Consider the following 21,812-nt stretch of genomic DNA (forward strand, 5'->3'; position numbering starts at 1 on the left):
AGGAAGTCTGTAACATTCCAGGGTGTTCTGGCGTTCACCCCCACATCCTAGGAGCATGGGAAAAGGTCGTACCTTGTCTTATTGTTTTACGGTAGGATTAACGTAGTAATATCTGTTTTAGTCTAAGTGCCTTTTGTTTAGATGAACTGTTGGACTTTCCAGACCAGTAAGTTTAGGGAAGTCATTTATGGGGTCACACTCTGACCACACACACACACACACACACACACACGTACACCTCCACATTCCAATGTAAGGAGCAAACGCTCACTGAAGTGTATAAATAAAAGACCAGGGCAGTCCTCAGGGCTAGTCTCTGAGACTCACTCTTGGGGTGTGAGTTCTGGAGGCTGCCCTTGCTAGCAAGAAATTCTGTGTGTTTCTCTTCTCTGATTCTCTACTGAAGAAGTGTTTTAGACTATATCTCTTAACAAGTCCTTAAAGTCATATTCTTTTATTGTCATGACTGTATTTGAAGCTATTTTTATTTTTGTATGATACCTGATTTATATGGAATATGGCTGAAGTAAACTAAAGTCTAAAATACTTAGTCAGTAATTTGTTTAATAGTAACTTAACATTATATAATTCACATATAAAACTATGAATTGTAATTTTAAATGGTTTAAAAGCATGTAGGATAGCATATGTTGGCAAGTATATTTCTCCCTTTTTTTTTTATCAAGAAGCAAAGACGAAAAGGAAAAAAAAGAAACAGGGCAGTGTTCAGTGGCTAAATCATCTGTCCCCACCAGAGATGGGCAGTAACGCGTTACTGTAATCCAATTACTTTTTTCAAGTAACGAGTAAAGTAAGGGATTACTATTGCAAAAACGGTAATTAGATTACCGTTACTTTCCCGTAGGAACGCTGCGTTACTGCGTTACTAAAACCGTGATTTTCTTGCGAGAATGTCTCATGACAGTGAAGTAAGCGAGTGTGACATTCATGACAACAGCTGTGTGCAGATCAACAATGGATCATATATCGAGTGCAGGAGAGAGTATGAGCGTGCAGCGTTTAAAGCGTGGAAGTACTGACCTTATTTTGAGTTTGATTCCATAAAAAGTGACAAAAACATTAGTGTCCGCTGTGCGTGGGAAGAAAACTTCTTTTTACAGCGAAAAAAAACCCCTAAACTTCCAAGCAAGCACCGAGTAGCTACGACGTAATGGGAAACTCACAGAGAAACTGCGGTATCCTTCCACTGACCGCTGCGGCACACCTGCACCAGGATAAACCTCCGCCTACTCTACTCCTGCTTTACAGGTGAAAATAGAGCAAAAGGACCGCTAGTCTTTGACTTTATTTATTTTCTGCTGTGTTTTACTTGCATCTGAAAGAGTGAGTGTAAACACAAAAAAATAATAATTATATATATATATATATATATATATATATATATATATATATATATATATATATGCAGTGTTGGGGAGTAACGGAATACATGTACCGCCGTTACGTATTTAAAATACAAAATATGAGTAACTGTATTCCGTTACAGTTACCGTTTAAAAGGGTGGTATTTAGAATACAGTTACTTTGTTGAAATAAATGGATTACACAGCTGTACTTCCCTGTTTCATATTGTGGCGGGTCAGGACTGTTTGGGTTTTGTTTGACAGCTACGTTCTGTTGTTCCAGGCGGCAGCGTTACGGTTGCCGTGGTTACAGGGTGACGCTCTCTCTCTGCGTGTTTCCTGGGTGAGAGAGGCCTTTTTGTTGTCGTTGTGCTAAGCTAATAGGCAGAATGCTACAGGTATAGCTCTAAAGAATGTAGCATCATAGGCAGTGTAGTCCGTGCTGCAGGGAGAATGGACTGCCATACACGTTATGTGTCTGTGAGCGAGGGAGGGAGAAAAAGGAAAAGTACGAGCTGTCATCAAGCAAAAACGGGAGCTGGAAGCATGTAAATATAATAATAACCACTGGAGCCAAGAAGAGTGCCTGACGAGCCCAGTTGTAAGTAAGCTATTAAGACTCGACTGTACACCGTGTTCGTGTTTTCCTCCAAAAACAATAAGTTCCGTTGAAGCAGCCTTTCAACGCCTCTCTCTGTCTCTCGCTAGCAAACTTGACCCAGACAACAAAGTAAAGCTAGTTTTCGGCTACAAGCCGACACAGAACCCACCTTATTAGCCAGAGGTCCCTTTACTACGGTTCAGAGCCGCGGACCTTCAGTAACAGTAATAAATCACAGCAATAGTACATTCATGTAGTTGTAAACAGCATGATAATATATTAAGTAATCCAAAGTATTCGGAATACATTACTCTCATTGAGTAACGTAACGGAATACGTTACAGAATACATTTTGGGGCATGTATTCTGTATTCTGTAACGGAATACATTGTAAAAGTAACCTTCCCAACACTGTATATATGTGCTGGAATGTGCAGAAAATAGGTTTAAATGTTAAACTAATTTCTTCCAGTCAGAGAATGGTGCATATAATTAAAATTTTGCTTCATGCATAAAGTTAAAAGATTAAAACGAATAAAACAAGTTTTAAAAAGAGACTTTTCCATTTGATTACATTTTGTATGATGATTATGCAGAAAAAGTAGAATTGGGCTGAAAGTTGTAAAGGTTGTAAATCATGTTTTTAAAAAGTAACTAAGTAATTAATTACTTTTGAAAATAAGTAATCAGTAAAGTAACGGGATTACTTTTTTGGGGAAGTAATCAGTAATTAATTACTGATTACTTTTTTCAAGTAACTTGACCAACACTGGTCCCCACCAATGTCAAAACGAAATCTACGCCCTTGGTACACCGATATATAAGTCGCACTCCAATGTATGCTCGAGTCACACTGTATCTTATTTCATACATGCCCCGAGGTGAAGTTGAGAGAAAGCTGTGAGAGTGACAGTCCTACAGTTTGATGCGAACCAAGGATGGCGACGAGTGCGGACCCAAAGATAGTTATAATAGGATGTGGAGTATCGGGTATAGCAGCGGCTCACCGGCTTGTCAAAGCTGGATATGGTCATGTGCGGATACTTGAGGCGACTGGAAGAAGCGGGGGACGAATAAAAACAGCAACTCTGGGTAAGTTTATATGTATTTTCTGTTTTAGTCAGTTTCGTCTTTACACTGTCAGAAAATCAGAAACCAACTAAATTAAACCCTTAGTAAGAACAACATTAATTTCTAAGTGTGAGCATCTTTATTGCAGACAATCTAGGAGGATAAGCGATCCAGCATGTTCTTGTCTCTTTTAATCACCTGCTGCTGTCAGCATCTTCTGTTGTACTTATTTTCAGTTTCAGTGCTTGGACTGTTGTGCAGCTTTCTGATGTTTTCCGAATGGTGAAACAACACAAAAATGATGCCAGTGCATACAGACAGCTCACATTAAAGTTTTTACAGGACACTATGCAGTACCGTGAAAAACTAAGTGCATCTTAGCAACCAGGTGCTGTGAAAGTCTGGATGAACCTCACCACAAAAAAAAGGGTTTTGGCAGTCTGCTGTAGGCGTGTGACCCGGGTACCTTGCAGTCGTTGAGTCGATCTCTGTATGCCAACGTATTCTAAAGTCAAATGTGAGTGTCTGTCTGACAAGCTAAAGCTTGGTCCAAAGTAGGTCAGACAACAGGATCGTGATCCCAAGCACTAAAGCAGAATAGCTGAAAAAGAAAAGAATTGAGGTGCTGCAATGTCTCAGTCAAATTTCAGGCCTCAACACGATTGGATGTGGGACCTTAACAGAGCTGTGCTTTAATGAATGCCCACCAACCTCAATAAACTGAAGCAACATTATAAAGAAGAGTTGGCCAAAGTTCCTCTACAAAGACGTGAGAGACTACTAAAGTCATGCAGTAAAGAATAACTTATAGTTATTGCTGCTATAGGTGGTTCTTCCAGCTGTTGACTCATGGGGTGTGTTTAGTTTTTCTCAGAATTACAAAGAGTTCTGTGAAACCTGATCTACTAGTACAATGGCCTCCCAGTTTACTGTCATTGTGCAAGTAAATGTACACAAAGACTTGTTTTTCTTTGACAGGTAACACTATTACAGAGATTGGTGCGTCTTACATCCATGGCCCATCTGAGGAGAACCCATTGTTTTGTCTGGCTCGTGACTATGACCTCTTGCCTCCAGAAGCGCTCACTCCAAAGAACCAGGCCGTAGACGTGGATGAACATCCTCCCTTGGTCCCCAACTGGTTCAGCAGTTCAGGTGACCAGACATAGTAACACAAGTGTACTTCAGCACATCACATCATTGTGTATATTAATAGCGTGCTTGGTAAGCTGTGATTGTTATTACAACTTTAAATTCTGTCCCAAAGGTCAGAGGCTGAGTGCAGAAAGCATGGAACCAGCTGAGGAGCTGTTTCGTGAGATTTTGGATAACACTTCACAATTTCAAAATCTCAAAAACACATCCTGGAAGAGTGTAGGACATTTCATGCGAACAAAGGTACATTGTTTTGAATTATGCGTGTTGCTGATGATATAAAAAGCTGTAAAAAAAAAAATCTGTTTTGTTGAAATTTGGCATTTTGTGCAGGCGCAGAACCAAGCAGCAGGAAGGTGGAAAGATGAGGATGAAACCACTAGGCAGCTGCTTCTCTCTGCCTTCAGTACTATGCTGAAGTTTGAGTGCTGTGGAAGTGCCACTCATAGCATGGATGACATAGACCTGGCAGGGGTTTCTATGCATAAGAGCCTACGTGGCGTGGACTGCACGCTTCCAAGGTTTGTGCATCATTGTATGCATAAAGGGTGTTAACATAAATGCCATTCATTTACTTGTCATTTGCTCAACTGTAGCAATTTAAGTTTATGCCTTCACCACCAAGTGCTGTCAAAGAGTAAAGCTGCATTGATTAATACTGAGTAATTAAAGTGGCAGTGATTTAGATCCTTAGTCCTTTAGATTGTTTCTTTTATTATTGGTTATTGGTTGGGCGATCGTGGTTCAAGAGTTGGGGCTTCACCTTGTAATCGGAAGGTTGCCGGTTCGATCCCCGGCTTGGACAGTCTCGGTCGTTGTGTCCTTGGGCAAGACACTTCACCCGTTGCCTACTGGTGGTGGACAGAGGGCCCGGTGGCGCCAGTGTCCGGCAGCCTCGCCTCTGTCAGTGTGCCCCAGGGTGGCTGTGGCTACAATGTAGCTTGCTATCACCAGTGTGTGAATGTGTGTGTGAATGGGTGGATGACTGGATGTGTAAAGCGCTATACAAATACAGGCCATTTACCATTTAATCCTCTGATCAGCCTGTGTGAGAACCTTCTGTGGTTTTTATTATAGCAATTAGCTAATTATTATTTATTCATTTATTGTCTAGTTTTACAAGAACAAAGCTAATTTATCCACAATAAAGACTAAGACAATGAAATACAGGCACCTTGATGTCTGTAAGTACGTACTAAATAAATAGAAGATGCTCTTGACTGCTCCAGTTTCACCCAGTTAATCTTTATAATTTGTTATTTATTCACTACAGATTATATTTAAAGTAGCCAGACAGGATCCATGGACATGTCCTTGAGCTAACTCTTAGACATATTTGGCACTCTGCCATATTAAAGGTCATGGGCCTGATTTCCATTCGCTGCATCTTAATTCATATAGAGAATCACTTACCACGACTAAGTCTTGAAAGACTATGAAATCACCAGGAGCACATGCTGAAACAACTTTAAGGTTGTATAATATTCTTGTTGTTTTTCTCTGAGTTCACAAACGAGACCTTTTTGAGAGGACGTAACTCTGACTGTGGATAGTATAAAAATTTTATAACACAAGAAAGAAGGCACTCATATATTCTCTCTCTCTCGCTATGTATATTTTAACATACGTGTAAAGTGATAGATTTCAAGCATTTTTTATTTTAATTTTGATGATTATGACTTAGGCCATGAAAAATCAGAAATCCAATATCTTAAATTATTAGACTGTGTGATTAGGTTTCACTTTAGGTGTTTGGAATAAAAAATAATATATATGCAGGTCACACTTTTGAATTAAATTATCATTTTTTTATGCTATTCTATTCTCTAATGCTCTAATCCAGACCTTCCCAAAGTGTGGGGCCCGCCCCCTAGGGGCGGCGCAGAGCCATTGCATGGGGGGCGCGGTATGAAAGGGGGGAAAAAACAAAATGCTTGGACACTGCTAGCACAGGGCGGCCTCAGAAACGCAAAGCAGGAGATGAAGCATAGCTGAATATGTTTCCAAACCAACTTCATTCTAAGCCAAAGACTAGAAAATATGATGAAGCATATCTTCCCTTTGGCTTCACCTGCACAAGTGCCAAGGTAGGTCTCCCCTGCAGAATTGGTTTTCCCTGCGTTGGGAGCAGCGCTGGGCTGTTCAAATCAAGCACAAACAGTATCCCACATTCTTGATTTTTAGTTCACAAACACTTCTTTTAATGACTAACTACTCCTGACATGTTGGAGATGTTAGCTCTTTATACAGTAAAGTTACAGTGGGATACAAATAATATCAGGCTGATCCTGCCACGATTTGTTCCCGGTTCAAATCACGGACAAACAGTATCCCACAGCTGTTTATGTTTTTGAACCCCTTTTGCACAGAGAGGCATTTTTTGAAAAATGTATTGATAGCAATGTTGAATATTATTATTATTACAGGAAAAAAAACAACTACATGTAAAATAATTACACCGTGACGCTTCTACCTTCTTAAATGGAGGGACAGTAGCTGCATGTGTATGTAAGCCTGTAAAAACTGAAGATAGTCAGATTAACAGTAACAGTATTTCGTCTCTATCCGCCATTCTGTAATTCAGCTCATGTAAACAATAACGTGGCGCACAGCGTGACGTGAAAAAAGGCACATACCTTTGAAGTTGCATGAGGAACTCTGCATTCCTCCACAGGTAAACGCAAAAAAGGAGTTTTAAAAAATCTCCGTTTTTGGTGATTGGAAACGCCGTTTACGTGTGGACGAAACAGCTGCGTTTTCAAAAATACCCGTGTAGGTGTGACCATAGTGTAAAAGAGTTAGCAGTTTATTTTATTACTACCTGTCATTTTTAATTGTTTACTAAACGTTTGAGGTGTGAAATAAACCGCAATTGAGCAAAATAAGTGTGTGTGTGTGTGTGTGTGTGTGTGTGTGTGTGTGTGTGTGTGTGTGTGTGTGTGTGTGTGTGCGCGAACATTTTTCTTGTAAAACAAAGGGGGGCCTAGCAAAAAAAGGTTTGGGAACCACTGCTCTAAAATAATGAACCTCAATAGTAAGCAGTGAGTCAAGTTTTGCACACTTCATGGACACTCATCATCACTTTGTTATTGTCAACAGCTATGATTATTACATCAAATATAAAATACCAATGTACTACAGATGCTGCATTGTGGTCATCTTAATGTATCTTATCTTGCAGAGGATTTGAGCGCCTAATTGAGAACTTGATGTCTGAACTCCCCTCTGACTTGGTGACCTACAATTGCCCTGTGAGCTGTGTCCACTGGAGCAACACAGAGTGTGGCTTAAGTCCTGTGACGGTTGAGTGTGAGAATGGCGAGAGGATTGCTGCTGATCACGTTATTGTCACTGTGCCTTTAGGTGAACTTCTTTTCATATACTTCATCCTCTTTTTCGTATCTCTGCATGAAATTGATTAATTGTAAATTACGTGTTACGACCAATGTCAGAGCTTAATCTTAATGGCGGGGTTTTGGTAGTGTCACAATGGAATACAGACCAAGTTAGATTTAACCCTCTGCTGCAGTTTATGCAATTTTTTAATATGTTTTCTTTTTGTCAGGATATCTGAAGAAGCACCACTCCACTCTGTTCTACCCTCCTCTCCCGGCCCACAAGCTGAAGTCGATCGAGACGCTAGGATTTGGAACATGTGACAAAATATTTGTGGAGTTTGAATCGCCGTGGTGGGATGCTGATTGTGAAATCATCTACCTCGTGTGGGAAGACGAGGTTTGTAATGCAGCAGCCAGAATAGTTTCATATGTACCGAACCTGTCTTAATAACAGGTTGACAGATATTTTTAAACTTTCTTGCACAATATTAAAGATATGAGCCTTTTTCTTTGTTTTTATGTATATAATGCAATAAAATATCTCAGAAATGTTGCCTAGTAAGGGTAAAACAATAGAGACATTGTGTGAACTTGTGTTTTAGAGCCAGAGATCAGAGAGGACATAAACCCTTTTGTGTTTTCAGGAGACTGTGTCAGACCAAGTGTCAGATGTGAGTGAATCCTGGATAAGGAAGTTGGTGACATTCACTGTGCATAAACCTTCTGAAACGTAAGTGACATGTTAATCTGAGGAACCATTAATGATTTTTCCCTCCTATAAAGTTTCCTTTGCAATTCAAACCACCATTCAGACTTCTCTTGTTGATTAACACAAACTCTCAGGGATAGCCATGTTCTCTGTGGCTGGATTTGTGGCCATGAGGCAGAGTATATGGAGACACTTCCTGAGGAGGAAGTGAGAGAGTCAATCACAGAGCTCGTCCGTACATTCACAGGTAAGTTTTATATCTGATCTAACCCTTATAGCTCTTTCCTCTATAACATAATTAAAGATAAAAAATAAATATCAAAGAGACTAATAATTAAAATGAAAGGTTGTTATACCTAAGAAAACTTCTCTGTATGCACAAGCATCACAACAGTTCAATTTTTCGTTAGAAATCTATAAAACATCTCATTGTTATAGGAATAAAACAAGTTCAGGTAATACAGAGTATATATGCAGATATAATGGCATTAAATCGAGCAGCAAACGTGTATGACTATTACCTAAATATCTTTGTCTTACAGCAATAAGACTGAGTTTGTGGTTGAAACTGCTAATATGATGTTTGCACAAATTGTATTTATATTTTAAAAAGCTGATAGTCATCACACTCTTACTTATATATAACATATTAGTATTGGGAAAATAGTTCAGTATAGATTTATGAAACCAGGTCAGATTTCAGAGTTTATCCTCTGATGTTGACATGCCCAAAACAGGCCACTGTGCATATGACAATTGATTGTAGAAAACTATGCAGCTATTTTCCTCGATTGAAACCTTCTAGTGCAGAAATGTACATGTTAGACCGAGTATTGAATAGGTATTGAATGGGCACCATTAAGGTAGAAGCTACCTGGTTTGTGCCCGAGAAAACACACAAATCGCCTGGACACTACGTCAGGAAGGGCACCCATAATAATCTGTCAAATCAAATATACAGAGCTGCCTAATGTGGTAACATGTTTTGGAAAGGGGAGCATCTAAAAGTAGCTTGAGGCTTTTCTGCAAGAAATATTCTTCTCAGATAACTGATCCATAATTGATCCAGCTGCTGCTTTTTAATAAACCAGAATGTTTGGGGTGTCACAACCTGACTCAAAGGACGTGACAAGCAAGTGGGAGACCACACACAGGCTTTTAAAGGCTGTAAGATATGTTTAATGAAATAAGGTAAAGAAACTTAAACACAAGTTAAATAATACAACAGCCATAACTGAAGAACAAAATGAACATAATGAGTGACAGACAAAGAGAGACAGCCATGGTTCAGTCAAGGTGTCTTTATATACTGGGACTGGCCTGCTCAGGTGTGCTGCATCTATAACTGGGTCAGCTCCGCTTACCTGCAAGAAACAGGCAACAAGAAAACAAGAACACAAGGCCACCCCACTGGCTGTCACAGGGGGCATATTGGAGGGGCAGGCTGTATAAGGCACTGCCTGCTGAAATGAGCTAGCAAATAGTTACTGATATACAGTATTCAAGTCCTAGAAAGCTGTCATACATAGAGGGAAGGCTTTAATAGGTAGTAAAAGTAATTTATTTATATCAGTTTTTTTATATATATTTTCTGAAGTGGTTGAGCCTTGGTTATTTCATATTTGTCTGTAGGAAACGGTACGATCACACCAAAGAGAATCCTGTGTTCCCGGTGGTTCACTGATCCCTGGACATACGGTTCCTACTGTCATCCAGCCATAGGCTGTACAGCCAAGGACCTGAAGAACATGATGGAACCTCTGCCTTCACAGGAAACTCTGTCACAGGTACAGAACGTCTTGAGCCACCGCTAATATTTTGCTTCCAAGGAGCCACACTTTCATGTCATTTTTCTAAAGTGGTCTTGAGTAAGAATTCTCCAGGCTTTTTTGAATGTCTTTAAAAATGTTCAGTCCAGTCCTTGTACCTGACCATTTTCAGAGGAGTGTTTTGTCCGTTAAAATCCATTTTAAATGGCATCCTTTAGCGCTTTGTTACTAGCAGCCTGTTGGAAAAAATGCATCATTTGTTCACATTTGTTTATTCAATCTATAAAAAATGCCAGTGATAACACAGTTCAATTCAATTCAATTTTATTTATATAGCGCCAAATCACAACACAGTTTGATAAGAATTGCTAGTAGAAAACGTGACATATCTTGGCATGGTGTGCAGCAGATGAACTATTAGTAAATCAAGTGAGTCATATTGCCCAGGGAAGTACTGACTTCTGTTACTTTATAGTTAGACAGAAAGTGACATAATATAACCTTGAAAAATGTTTCTCACTTTTACTGCTTGTGTGTTTCAGCCCCTGCAGGTGTTGTTTGCTGGAGAGGCAACCCATCCTTGCTTTTACTCCACCGTCCATGGAGCAATTATCACTGGGTGGAGAGAAGCAGATAGACTCATCACTCACTACTGGGATTCTGTTAGCCCATGAATTCCCCGTAATATAAGAAATTTAAAGATAAAGACTTTTCTTTTAGCTTTTTTTCTTTTCTTCTAAAAAACAATCAGATAAGTCTTTTATCTTTTCTGACTGCTCTTTAGTCAGATAAGCTAAAAGACAAATCTTATCTGTGTCTTATCTGGTGACACTGAGTAATCATAGTGGTTGTCTGTTGGCACTAAAAACCACAGTGCTGAATATGGGGGAAAAAGAGGGCTTGTGGCATAGTTTTGTTGTAATCTGGAGTTCCACTCCTTATCTGGGTTTAAAGGTTGACACATTACATTATACATTAGTCATTGCTAACATGTTGCCAAGGGAACTTTTACTGGTGGAGTTGTTGGTAATATTAATGCAAGTAAAATTATGTTTTTGTTGTGATTTTAAAAATAAGAATATGGATAAACTGAATCAATGCCAACAATAAAAAAAAATCAAAGAATAAGAGCACTGAACAATTTTAGTGTATTATGAACAAATAAGACATAGTTATGCACGGTCAACCCTGGCATACCATAAAAACAACAGGTAGATCACACGTGACTTAATCGCTACAGGCAAGCAGTAGTTGGGCAGGTGCATAGATAAAATTTGCTAAGCAAAGCAGGTACAATAGAACAAATACAAATGGCAGGCAAAGTAGCAGGAAGTTATTGAAAAGTGGATCAGTGTGGCGTGGGATTAGTGATACAACCCTTAGTGAGTGTGACTGAGGAAGGAATTGATTAAAAATGGGAAAACTTGCAGATGTGGATGAAGTAAGCAAGATAAAAAGTACACCAAATATGTAATAGCTTTATTTTCCATAGAGGAAATATCCATACATAAATGCATTTCCTGGACATTGCAACTATTTCGCAATGATTAATAAGCACAAATCAAAGTCTAGTTCAAATCATCTGTTTTAAACCACAATCAGGACACATGCTATGTAGTTGCTTGTGTGTTTTTTGTCTTTCTATAGAATAAAAAGACCACAAATATAATATGTGATTCAGATGCAGAATAGTTCATTTCCTCAATAGGGAGAACACCAAATCATTGAAACATTACATTAAACACAAAATAATGATATATTTGCATTTTCTAAAGGACCGCTGTTCTCCTAATATTTAGAATTATGTAATGATTTTGTTTCAGTTTATGCAAACATAATTTATTAGATTCCTTATAATAAAACTTTAGTAAATGACAGGAGATGCACTTTGCTTTACTTGTCACAAGTGGACAAAAGGGCTCTATCCAGGTTTGTGATTGTGTTTTGAATTAATAAATAAAATCAAACATGGACACATTGTAGTGTGTTTACTGTGTTTATTTATGCAAGTAAATTAATGTCTACTTTTTTCTCCCCCTGTGTTCACCTTATGAGGTCACCAAATACTCTTGTCTTTCTTGTTTTATGCATAAAGAGAGCTGGAACTTTCTCACTTGCACCTCTGCAAAGGTGTTTTTCTTTTCTGTACTAGAAGCACCAAGGTTAATCATAAACCAGGATTACCAGGATCCAGGTGCATTCTAGGGCACCCAGGCGATTCAGGCTTTCTGTCATCTGAAATGAAAATGATAGTATGTTATATAGATCAAAATACCAGCTACCTGTAAGAACCTTGATGTCAGTCCTCTGTTTGAAAATACATTGTCTGTTCTCTAATACATTGTCTGTTCTCTAGTATTAAACTTCAATATTACTGAAGTTTAATACTGAAAAACTGCAGTAAGGGTACAACTTTAATTATTAACTGACAAGTGAAGTCTTTGTTTTTTGGAAATACAAATACATTTCCTCAAAGTCACCAAATAAAATATTCAATGTGTAATGAAGTGTATTTTATTTAAGAAAGCCACTAAAGACAAATAAAGTAGCTCTCTATGAATATATAAGGTCATGTCATGTGATCAGCTTTAGGGAGGCATGCAAACCTTTCTTCTGTCAGCTCATCTGTCTCTATGCAGCAAAGCTTTTTTTGGAGGAGTGACCACTCCTTACAAACACTTTGCATCTTCAACTGTGCCATCCAGCTCCTGTTTCTTGTTCTTGCCACTGCTTCCAAACCATACACCAGGGATGGGGAAACTGTGGGCCTCAAGGGCTGGTGTCCTGCAGGTTTTAGATATCACCCTGGGTCAACACACCTGAGTCAAATGATTAGTTCATTACCAGGCCTCTGGAGAACTTCAAGACATGTTGGATGTGTGTTGGATTAAGGACGCATCAAAAAAACCTGCAAGACACCAGCCCTTGAGGCCTAGAGTTCCCCCACTCCTGCCATACATCATAGCAAATCTTATTACCACCTTGTAAATCTTTCCTTTCACTCTTGCTGCTGTCTTCCAGCCACTCCACACTTCCTGCACTCTCTTTTCACGTCTCTTTCACGTCTCTTGTGCATCGTCTGATGCTGATGCTGGAAAATCGGAAAATGGACCGGAAGAATTTTTGTTTGTAGCGGGATTTTTTCTTAGCTCCACAGAGGAAGGACACAGCTGCGGTTCACTGTTGTTGCCAGACATAGGCGGACACAGTTCGTAAATCCAAGGGCTGGCCCCCTTTTCTTTAATATTTTTTTTCTTTCAGTATGTTCCACCTTCAATTAAATGTCAATCACAAAAATGTGGCGCTCCGAAATAAGGCTCACACCGTTAATTCATCATTTTCACTCTGTACCACTGCTCCTTATCAGGCTGTGTGAAGCACAGTAAACAATTCAGTCGAGGCCTTGAGCCATAAACAGACATCACTCACAGACATTGTTTTCATAACCAAACTGCTTTAGACCCTGTCCCCTAAATCTACACAAATGCCCTCTGGGTGACATGAAATGCATTTAACCAATAAACAATCAATGGCTTCTTGTTGTTGTAACAGATTCTGTATTTGGACGTTTGTGTGCAGCATTTTGCGTATCAGCATAGCATTTGTTAGTAAAGCCTTCTTCATTGCATCAGCGTGTGTGTATCACTCTTCATTGCACAAGCGTGTGTATATGTGTGTGTGTGGATCACTTCTCAGTGAATTGAATCAGCATTTCGATTTGTGTGTGTGTGTGTGTGTCATTTCTCAGTCAATCAACGAGTGCATATGTGTTCATATGTGTGTTTCTCTTTCTCTTCTGAGTCAGTGTATGTAGATGTGTGTGCTTGTGTGTGTTTGTGTTCATCACTTTCCTGTTCTGGTGTTCTGGGAAAATCACGGCCTGAAGCGTGCCCTGGGGTCCTGCCCTCCTCCTTTTCAGTCCGTTTGCGTCCATTGGTGCTGCCGCCCAAAGTTCTGTCCATACTGGTTCTGGCCCCAATTGAGGCAGTCCTTTTCTCCAGTGTCCTGCATCTTCTCCTTGTCCAGCTCCTCCTTAACTTGACCCTTTTGCTTCTGTAGTTCCTTCAGGGTTTGCTCCTGGTGTTGGAGCTTCTCGTCAGGTTTGGCGACCTCCCGCTCCAGCAAACTCCGGCCTGATTTCAAGTCCTTTATCTGGGACTCTAAGCCTGACTGATGGGTTCGATTAGCAGCCAGCTAATTCCTGAGCCATGCTCAGTTTCTGCTCTGATGCCTTGAGCTCTTACTGAGGGCAGAAACCTCAGTCTTTTCCATAGACGTCAGATTGAAGTTTATTGATGTTTTCCTTGCTTTGCTTCCATGGCCTTCTGCAGCTCTGCTGTCCGGCTCTTCTCAGAGGTCAGCTCCTGGCCAAGCCCCGACACCTGTGCCTTCAGCTTATGTTCTTCTAGTGCTTTTGTCCATTCTCAGGTGCCTCCTGACCTCAGTTACTCCTCCTGTCTCTGGCACGCCCTTTTTGCTGCCCGATCATCCGTGTTGGTCCGTCACTGTCCTGCACAGTTTTAATGCAGAGTTGTTAAGGTCAGCATTCTTTTGCTCGGCCTCACTTTTCATCCGGGCTTAATAGGCGTCTCGTCACAGCTCTGTCAGCTGAAGCCGTCTGGAAATCTCCCCCGTGTAGTGAAACGGGCCTTGGATTTAACGTTCTCCGTCTCCGCTGCATGAGATCGTTTTCCTGCAGCACTGTTGACATTTTCAGGTTGTTGTTGTGGGTCCAGCTGCTGTAGCATTTGGTCAGGGTCACATCAAAGATGGTAGAGGGGAGAGCCAAGATGGTAGAGGGGAGAGCAGAAGTCCAGGTCAGCCTCGGCTTTCCAGGCCGACAAATCAGCCTGTAATCAAGTGTAACGGAGCAAAGGTGATGTTTTTCACAGTGTTTGTTTAAAGGAGGGAAACCTTCCTCCAAACGGACAGAGCAGTGGAGCCGCCAAGGGAAAGCACACGAATTTAAAACTGTATAATTAAAATATAATTTATTATATTTAAATAGTTAAAAATGTAAAATGAATTAAAACAACCCTGGCCAGGGGACAACACAATAAAAATCAATAAAACACAACATTAAAAATCCAGTGGCGTCCGCCACAATATAAGAGTCACTAAGAATTAAAAATCCAGTGGAGCTGTGCAGGAGGGGAACCCGGCGGCGTCCTCGCCTTCCTCTCCACGTTCTGCGCCCCGGTGTGCTAGAGAAGGGAGGCAGCGGCAGTTACTACTCTTTTAGGCAGCTTTCATTCATTAAAAGGGGAAAGTCAAGAGACTTACCCCGGGTGGGCAGAGCTCTTAACTCTGCCCGCCGCTTCTTTGTAACTGCCAATCGGCACCGGCCCGTCTCGTCGCCTCCAATTCCCTGCAGACGCGTACTCTGGCCTCCTGTTGCTGCAGCAGTCGGACCGCTCGCTCTGCGTCTCTGGTTGCCGGCGCTGTATCCTCCCCTCCCGAACGCCAAGCTCCACCAGCCTTATGTGTCACTGAGCACTCTATAAATTACCACTCCCGTTCCTCTCAGGTGTGTCAAATTAGTAAAAAGGGGGGAAAGGGCGGAGTCTCTCCAGGACGAATTGACGGATGCAACCAAAACATGCAGCATAAATAAAAAACACTCCACAAGACACAACCAAAACATGCAATATAAAAAATAAATAAGCACACTTCACATTAAAACATAGCAAAGTAAAACAACATCCGTCCTTCCCTGGATGACACAAGCATAAAGAGAAAAAACAAAAACAAAACAAAAGCAGACAAACAGGAAAATGATGTTGTTTTGGCTGTGTTATTCAGAGAGGGGCCAGGCCCTGTGTCAGCTTTCTCCCCCCCCCCCCCCCTTTTTTTTTTCTCACTATATAATCAAGTCATAACCCACCAAGTTGACAGGACAACACAGGTACATGTTAAAATTCTTAAGATCATGTTTAATAGCCCAAAAAAGGAATTTTCTTTCATTCAGTAATCACTTGTATTAATCAATCATCAGAAAACATGTCACAATTTGACTCTTTTAACCACTAAATTTGTTGTTTCATCACTGGTTGGTCATACCAGTGTCTTTCTTTTTGAAGTCAAGTTGTTGTCCTGCAACCCAGAGAGTTTATTTGTTAGTAGTGGATAAACTTTATCATTTAACATCAGGTGTGTGTTAAGTTTCGCTGCTTTAACCTTGCTGGAAAATCTTCACATGTTCATGAGTGTAAGCTGTTTCTTCATTGCGTGTGTGTGCGTTTGTGGGTGGGTTATTTTAACTTTTTTCTCAAACAAGGCATTTCTCTAGTTGTGTGTGTTTTTAATTTTGTTTCCCAAATTTTGATTTCCCACCTTAAATAACAACATTCCATGTCTTCAGCCAGGAATTAGAGCTTGCTTGTGAGATTCAGGGACACATGGTGCCAAAAACAATTCAGCAAAAAACTTGCCTGAAAATTTCCAGTGATGGTAACCGATAACTGGAGGAGAAGATGTCCTTTAAGCCTCTTTTCAGGGTGGGGACAAAGTGAGAGGTCAAGCTGTAAAATTTTTAGCCAGAGCTTGGCCTGTCTGTCGTCCCAATTCTGTTAATCTATCCTTTTGCCGCTGTACTCAGGTACAGTACAGCCTGTACTCAGGTGTCCAGGTTGAGAGAAATCCACCTGTATTAAGAGACTAAAACATTCATTTACTATTTTTCTTAAAACATCCCTTTGGTTCATCTGCCTAGATTTTACTCTCTCTCTCTCTTGGTGCATAGTTCACACAGTCAGGCAGTTGCCTTTTATGGGCATGCAGATTTCCGGTCACAGACACACAGCTACTCACCCCCAGCAGCTGCAAAGCCGTCTCTTTTAGATCAAAACCCAGCCAAACATTAAACATTCACAGTAGTCATTCAAAACTTTATTTGTAATATTATAATCAGCAAAATCAGCGTTTTAATTACAGGCATGTATCATTGTTTGCAAATCATAATTATAAAACTCAATAACACGCTAAACAGGAAGTGAAAATGCTCTGTGCGCTTCACAGCAGCCACCTCATTTGCATGTTTACACACCGTCTAAAAGTAGCTCGCAGCGCTGCAGCGCGCTGTCGTCACACACAGCCTTTCTCTCCATTTCACACCCAACTCTATTATTCTATAACAAAGACGTCTTATATTTACAATCACTCTCAGGCCTGAAAGTTTTAGCGCCTAACAATTTTGACAAATTTACGTTAACGGTCCAACCGAAAAAGTCCAACTTTTTTGTGATCAATTAACCAGTATCTGTCCAACAGTTTCTGGCCTCATCTCTAAAGTCCCTAACTCAATTTAAAAGTGTCCAACACCCAAGGTCCAACCTTTGCTGCCCAAAAAAGCACAGACACCGTTCCAAACGGTAAAGTGGTCCAACCACTAGTTATTCTGGAGTGCCCCAAGCTCCACAGTGACCAATTGACTATCCCTCAAAGAGGACAAGGCCTAGGCGTCCCCGGCCTTGGCAAGCGTTACCTCTGAGCACTGTGCTTCTCAGCAGTCCAACTGCCGCTCTGAAAAATTTATAATACTTTGAAACAACAGTCAACACACTAAAACAAGAGTATGACTGAGGCAGGTCCAACCATGACCAATGGGGACTTTAACCCATTTAACCCCCATAAAGGCACCTGTCCACTCAGTTCGATTGCCAGATAATGTCTGCCCGTCTGACCACCTCGGACCGTCCAAGCCTCCAAAACTTCCACCCCAATACCACAGGACGAGCCCCCAAAACTGTTACGGATTCAAATATTGGGGATGGATACAGGAGGAAAAACCAAAATAACAACACTGGTCCGGCCGGGTCAAGTCAAACGATGATTTAATGAACACACGCGTGGGAGATGGACACCATACAGCAGACAGCATCAGATCTCAAAATGGTGGAGCCTTGATCAAACTCTTATAGCCTCTAGTGGCCCCCACCTAATCATAAAAGCCTAAACATTCACATTCTTTCTCTCACACAGCGCCTAAGCTACGACCTTGGCTCCCTGTTCATCTGCTCCTGCTGAGATGGGGCAGTATGCTCTGTTCTCTTCTAACCAGACAAATAAGGCGATGACTTTCTGGAACAGTATTTCTTATAACTCAGCAGTATAATGCATCATAAAACAATATCATTCATTCACAATAAATCAACAGTCTAATATAATGCAAATCAGTTTACCAAATGTAATAGTTATCACCTTCTTCTAATTCAGGAGAATAATGCAAACTAAAACTACATAATAATTCACAATCTTTAATTAGGGGTCTAACATGGCATAAAATAACATTATAATCCAACAGCCCACATCAGTCTAAAATTGTATGTAACTATGAATAACGTGTTACCATGTCCACCAGGAGAGACTGGACAGTATAGATGAAAAACAAATATGCCAGCAGTTTATCTCAGTTAACGAGAGGAGAAGGCATGTGTTTGGCTCCTTCACATAGTGGACATTGAGTTGTTGGACATGAGTAGTCCATGTCTGTTGCTGTAACAGTAGTTCATGTTTAGAGTAAAACATCCCAGCTCACTGATTTGATCGGGGCAATAGTGTGGCTAAAATGTTGCATAATTTTGCTGAGAGATCTGTTACTTTGTGGTAATCTTAGATGAGTAGTTTTATGGACAAAAACCACCAGGTCATTCAGTATTCCCTTAGTGCTGATGTATCAGAGATGTTGGTGTAGTATAACTGAAGTAATGTTGTTAAGTCCTTAAAGTCATATTCTTTTATTGTCATGACTGTATTTGAAGCTATTTTTATTTTTGTATGATACCTGATTTATATGGAATATGGCTGAAGTAAACTAAAGTCTAAAATACTTAGTCAGTCATTTGTTTAATAGTAACTTAACATTATATAATTCACATATAAAACTATGAATTGTAATTTTAAATGGTTTAAAAGCATGTAGAATAGCATATGTTGGCAAGTATATTTCTCCCTTTTTTTATCAAGAAGTGTCAATGGAAAATTGTACTTAGTAGTCAGTATAATATTTTAATGATATAAGTTTGTATATGGTAGAATACTGCACGTAATCATTTGTGTTTAGAAGTATATAGTTGGTGGCATATTGAAAGAATGTCTCATCCTAGGAGGTTTGTAACATTCCAGGGTGTTCTGGCGTTCACCCCCACATCCTAGGAGCATGGGAAAAGGTCGTACTTTGTCTTATTGTTTTACGGTAGAATTAACGTAGTAATATCTGTTTTAGTCTAAGTGCCTTTTGTTTAGATGAACTGTTGGACTTTCCAGTCCAGCAGGTTTAGGGAAGTCATTTATGGGGTCACACTCTGACCCCACACACACACACACACACACACACACACACACACACGCACACCTCCACATTTCAATGTATGGAACAAACGCTCACTGAAGTGTATAAATAAAAGACCAGGGCAGTACTCAGTGCTTAGTCTCTGAGCCTCACTCTTGGAGTGTGAGTTCTGGAGGCTGCCCTTGCTAGCAAGAAAATCTGTGTGTTTCTCTTCTCTGATTCTCTACTGAAGAAGTGTTTTAGAATATATCTCTTAACATTATTTGGTCCTTCGTAGCCGGATCAGAAAATATCAGAACTGTTATCTGTGACTCTGTTCCAGGATCCAGCACTGATTCCTGACGCCGTGGGGAGCCAGCACCGAAGCCTGCGCACAGCCCTCTTAGACGAGGAGAGAGCCCCAGGACGTGAATTCGGGTCTGGGCCGGTGGCCTGGTCCACGGCGCTGGGATTCAGTCTGATGATCCGAACCACCAGTGAGACGTCGGAGGGTGAGAAACACTATTTTGGTATATAAAACGGCCGCAAAGGTTTAAAGTAACGTGATAAAATAGGTTTAAGTTCGCCAAAAGGAACTGTGTTTAGACTAGTTTTAGAGGTAGCTGAAATTACTTCGTGACAAATTAAAATACGTTTAAGCAAATGAAAACACGTTGAGACAGAGAAATTAAATTAGGTTTAAGTTCGCCAAAAGGAACTGTGTTTAGACTGGTTTTAGAGGTAGCCGTGAAATACTTCGTGACAAATTAGCGCGCAAATGTCTATATGTGTGTGTGTCTGGAAGTAAGTTGATTTTACAGCACAATACGCTGCTGAACTACTTCCATTTTTGTTTTCTTTGCTGAGGCTCATGTACTGGTGACAAAGGAGAACGGTTGAGTTTCATCTCATAAAACTGATACCGCTTCACCGTTAGGGTGAAGTTGAAGGCCGTATCAGTAAACCACTCTGTAGTCAAGCGTGCCAGCGACGGCCCAGCAAAATCTTTGAAAATGGAGAATAAACAATTAAAATTAACACCTGATGAGAAATGGTTAGAAAAACAACAAGCCGGAGCAGGTAAAATCAGTGCAAATAGGTGGAGAAATCCACAAAAAGCAAAAAAACGCAGATTCTTTAGATTGCCCTGATCAACAACAGCCGGTGCTCCAGACCATTAATTTAACCAGTTGTTATTAGTAATCTGCATTAAGCTCAGGGTTGCTCAAATTCAGTACAATGACATATGAAGTAAAATAGGTAAATATTTAAACTAATTACGTGTATAGAGGCACTTGACCTGTTTGAAAAACTGTCATCCTAATATGAGCCATTGTTGAGATATAGAGCACACCTATGAAAACAACTAATATGCTGAACCCTGTATGAAACAGCTGAAAACTACATGATGGAGAAGCTGACATGAATATGAAACCACTGTGCAAACTGCGTTGCGGTCTCTTCTGAGCTGATGAGCAAGCTACACATTATCAGATTGAGATCTGGCTAAGAACTCATAAAAGAGAGGGAAAAGAAACTATGATAACTATGATAACTGGAGTGTGCAGTGTTTCCGTGAGCAGTTTTCCGGCATCTTGACTCATGTGTGTAGAGTGTTCATAGCATCAGCATCATGTTTTTGTTATTTGTTTTATTGGGTTGAAAAATAATTAAATAAACTTGTGATCATACTTATGGATCACCATGGCACATATCATCAGCCATGTGATTTATTTATACAGATGAAAAAGTGAGTGTGAATGTGTCTGACGTCACAGTGTTTTTGTGCGCTGTGTAAAAGTAATTGCCTCTGATTGTGAGAGCGGTGATTCTACGGGTCACCAGCTATTGTAAAAAAAAAATAATAATTAAAAAAAAGAGTGAAAAAGAGACAAAATTTACATTGTAGATGAAAAATAATTATAGGAAAAAGGTTTTGTGTTGATCAGCCAAGAACAACTACAATCTCATTTTCTGCTTAAAGGACTGTTCACAAAAACAGAGAGAGAGATGTGTGTTGATTAAGCAGTGATAATAATAATGAAAATGTCTTAGTTTGTCACTTTCAGGTGAAAAGCAGACCTGAATCAATTTTCCACATGCAGCGGTCGGAAGAAAGTTATAGTTTAACATCATTGGAAACATTCAGGCCAAGTTTCTGGCTAACTTATTTACAGCACCATGTGTCTCTCAAACTCGCAAGCGAGCTCTCACTCCTCCCTGAAGACAAGGAATGCAGCTCCAAAGAGCAATAACATGGCAGATAAAGAGACAGCAGCAAAGTCCTGGGCAAAGAGTCCCAGCAAGCAGCAGCAGTGTGGACAAACAGCGTCAGAGAAGAAGAGCAAACCCATCATCCTGCCTGATTGGATGAATGGCACTGTGTTTCCAACAAGCTGCAAATTCACTGTGCATGTAAAAAGAACGTTTGAGGAGAACTGAGGAGGCTGTTGGAGTTTGACATTTGCCACCTTTGGAGAAAATGGCAAGAAGAGACAGTGAAACACAGGACAAAGATGAAAGAGAACTGCCTGCTA

General features: G+C 40.3%; 1 protein-coding gene across 1 annotated transcript; it reads left to right on the plus strand.

Annotated features, from left to right (window-relative positions):
- The first annotated feature begins 2,903 nt into the window (after positions 1-2,903).
- On the plus strand, positions 2,904-11,975 carry LOC148099925 (peroxisomal N(1)-acetyl-spermine/spermidine oxidase-like). Its single transcript, XM_087849713.1, has 10 exons — positions 2,904-3,057; positions 4,015-4,191; positions 4,304-4,434; positions 4,525-4,712; positions 7,373-7,554; positions 7,757-7,926; positions 8,174-8,259; positions 8,373-8,485; positions 9,871-10,025; positions 10,550-11,975. Exons 1-10 carry the CDS (start codon positions 2,904-2,906, stop codon positions 10,679-10,681), a joined length of 1,488 nt encoding a protein of 495 aa, XP_087705839.1. The 3' UTR covers positions 10,682-11,975.
- The last annotated feature ends 9,837 nt before the right edge of the window (positions 11,976-21,812 follow it).

This window comes from Neolamprologus brichardi, chromosome 13 (assembly GCF_056152115.1).
Source record: "Neolamprologus brichardi isolate AB-2024 chromosome 13, ASM5615211v1, whole genome shotgun sequence".
Taxonomy (NCBI): domain Eukaryota; kingdom Metazoa; phylum Chordata; class Actinopteri; order Cichliformes; family Cichlidae; genus Neolamprologus; species Neolamprologus brichardi.

Excerpts from the sequence above, each read along its gene's own strand:
- LOC148099925 (XM_087849713.1), top strand. The coding sequence starts at position 2,904 with ATGGCGACGAGTGCGGACCCAAAGATAGTTATAATAGGATGTGGAGTA. Across the intron at positions 4,192-4,303 it reads CAACTGGTTCAGCAGTTCAG|GTCAGAGGCTGAGTGCAGAA; the intron begins GTGACCAGACAT and ends TCTGTCCCAAAG. Across the intron at positions 7,927-8,173 it reads ACCTCGTGTGGGAAGACGAG|GAGACTGTGTCAGACCAAGT; the intron begins GTTTGTAATGCA and ends TTGTGTTTTCAG.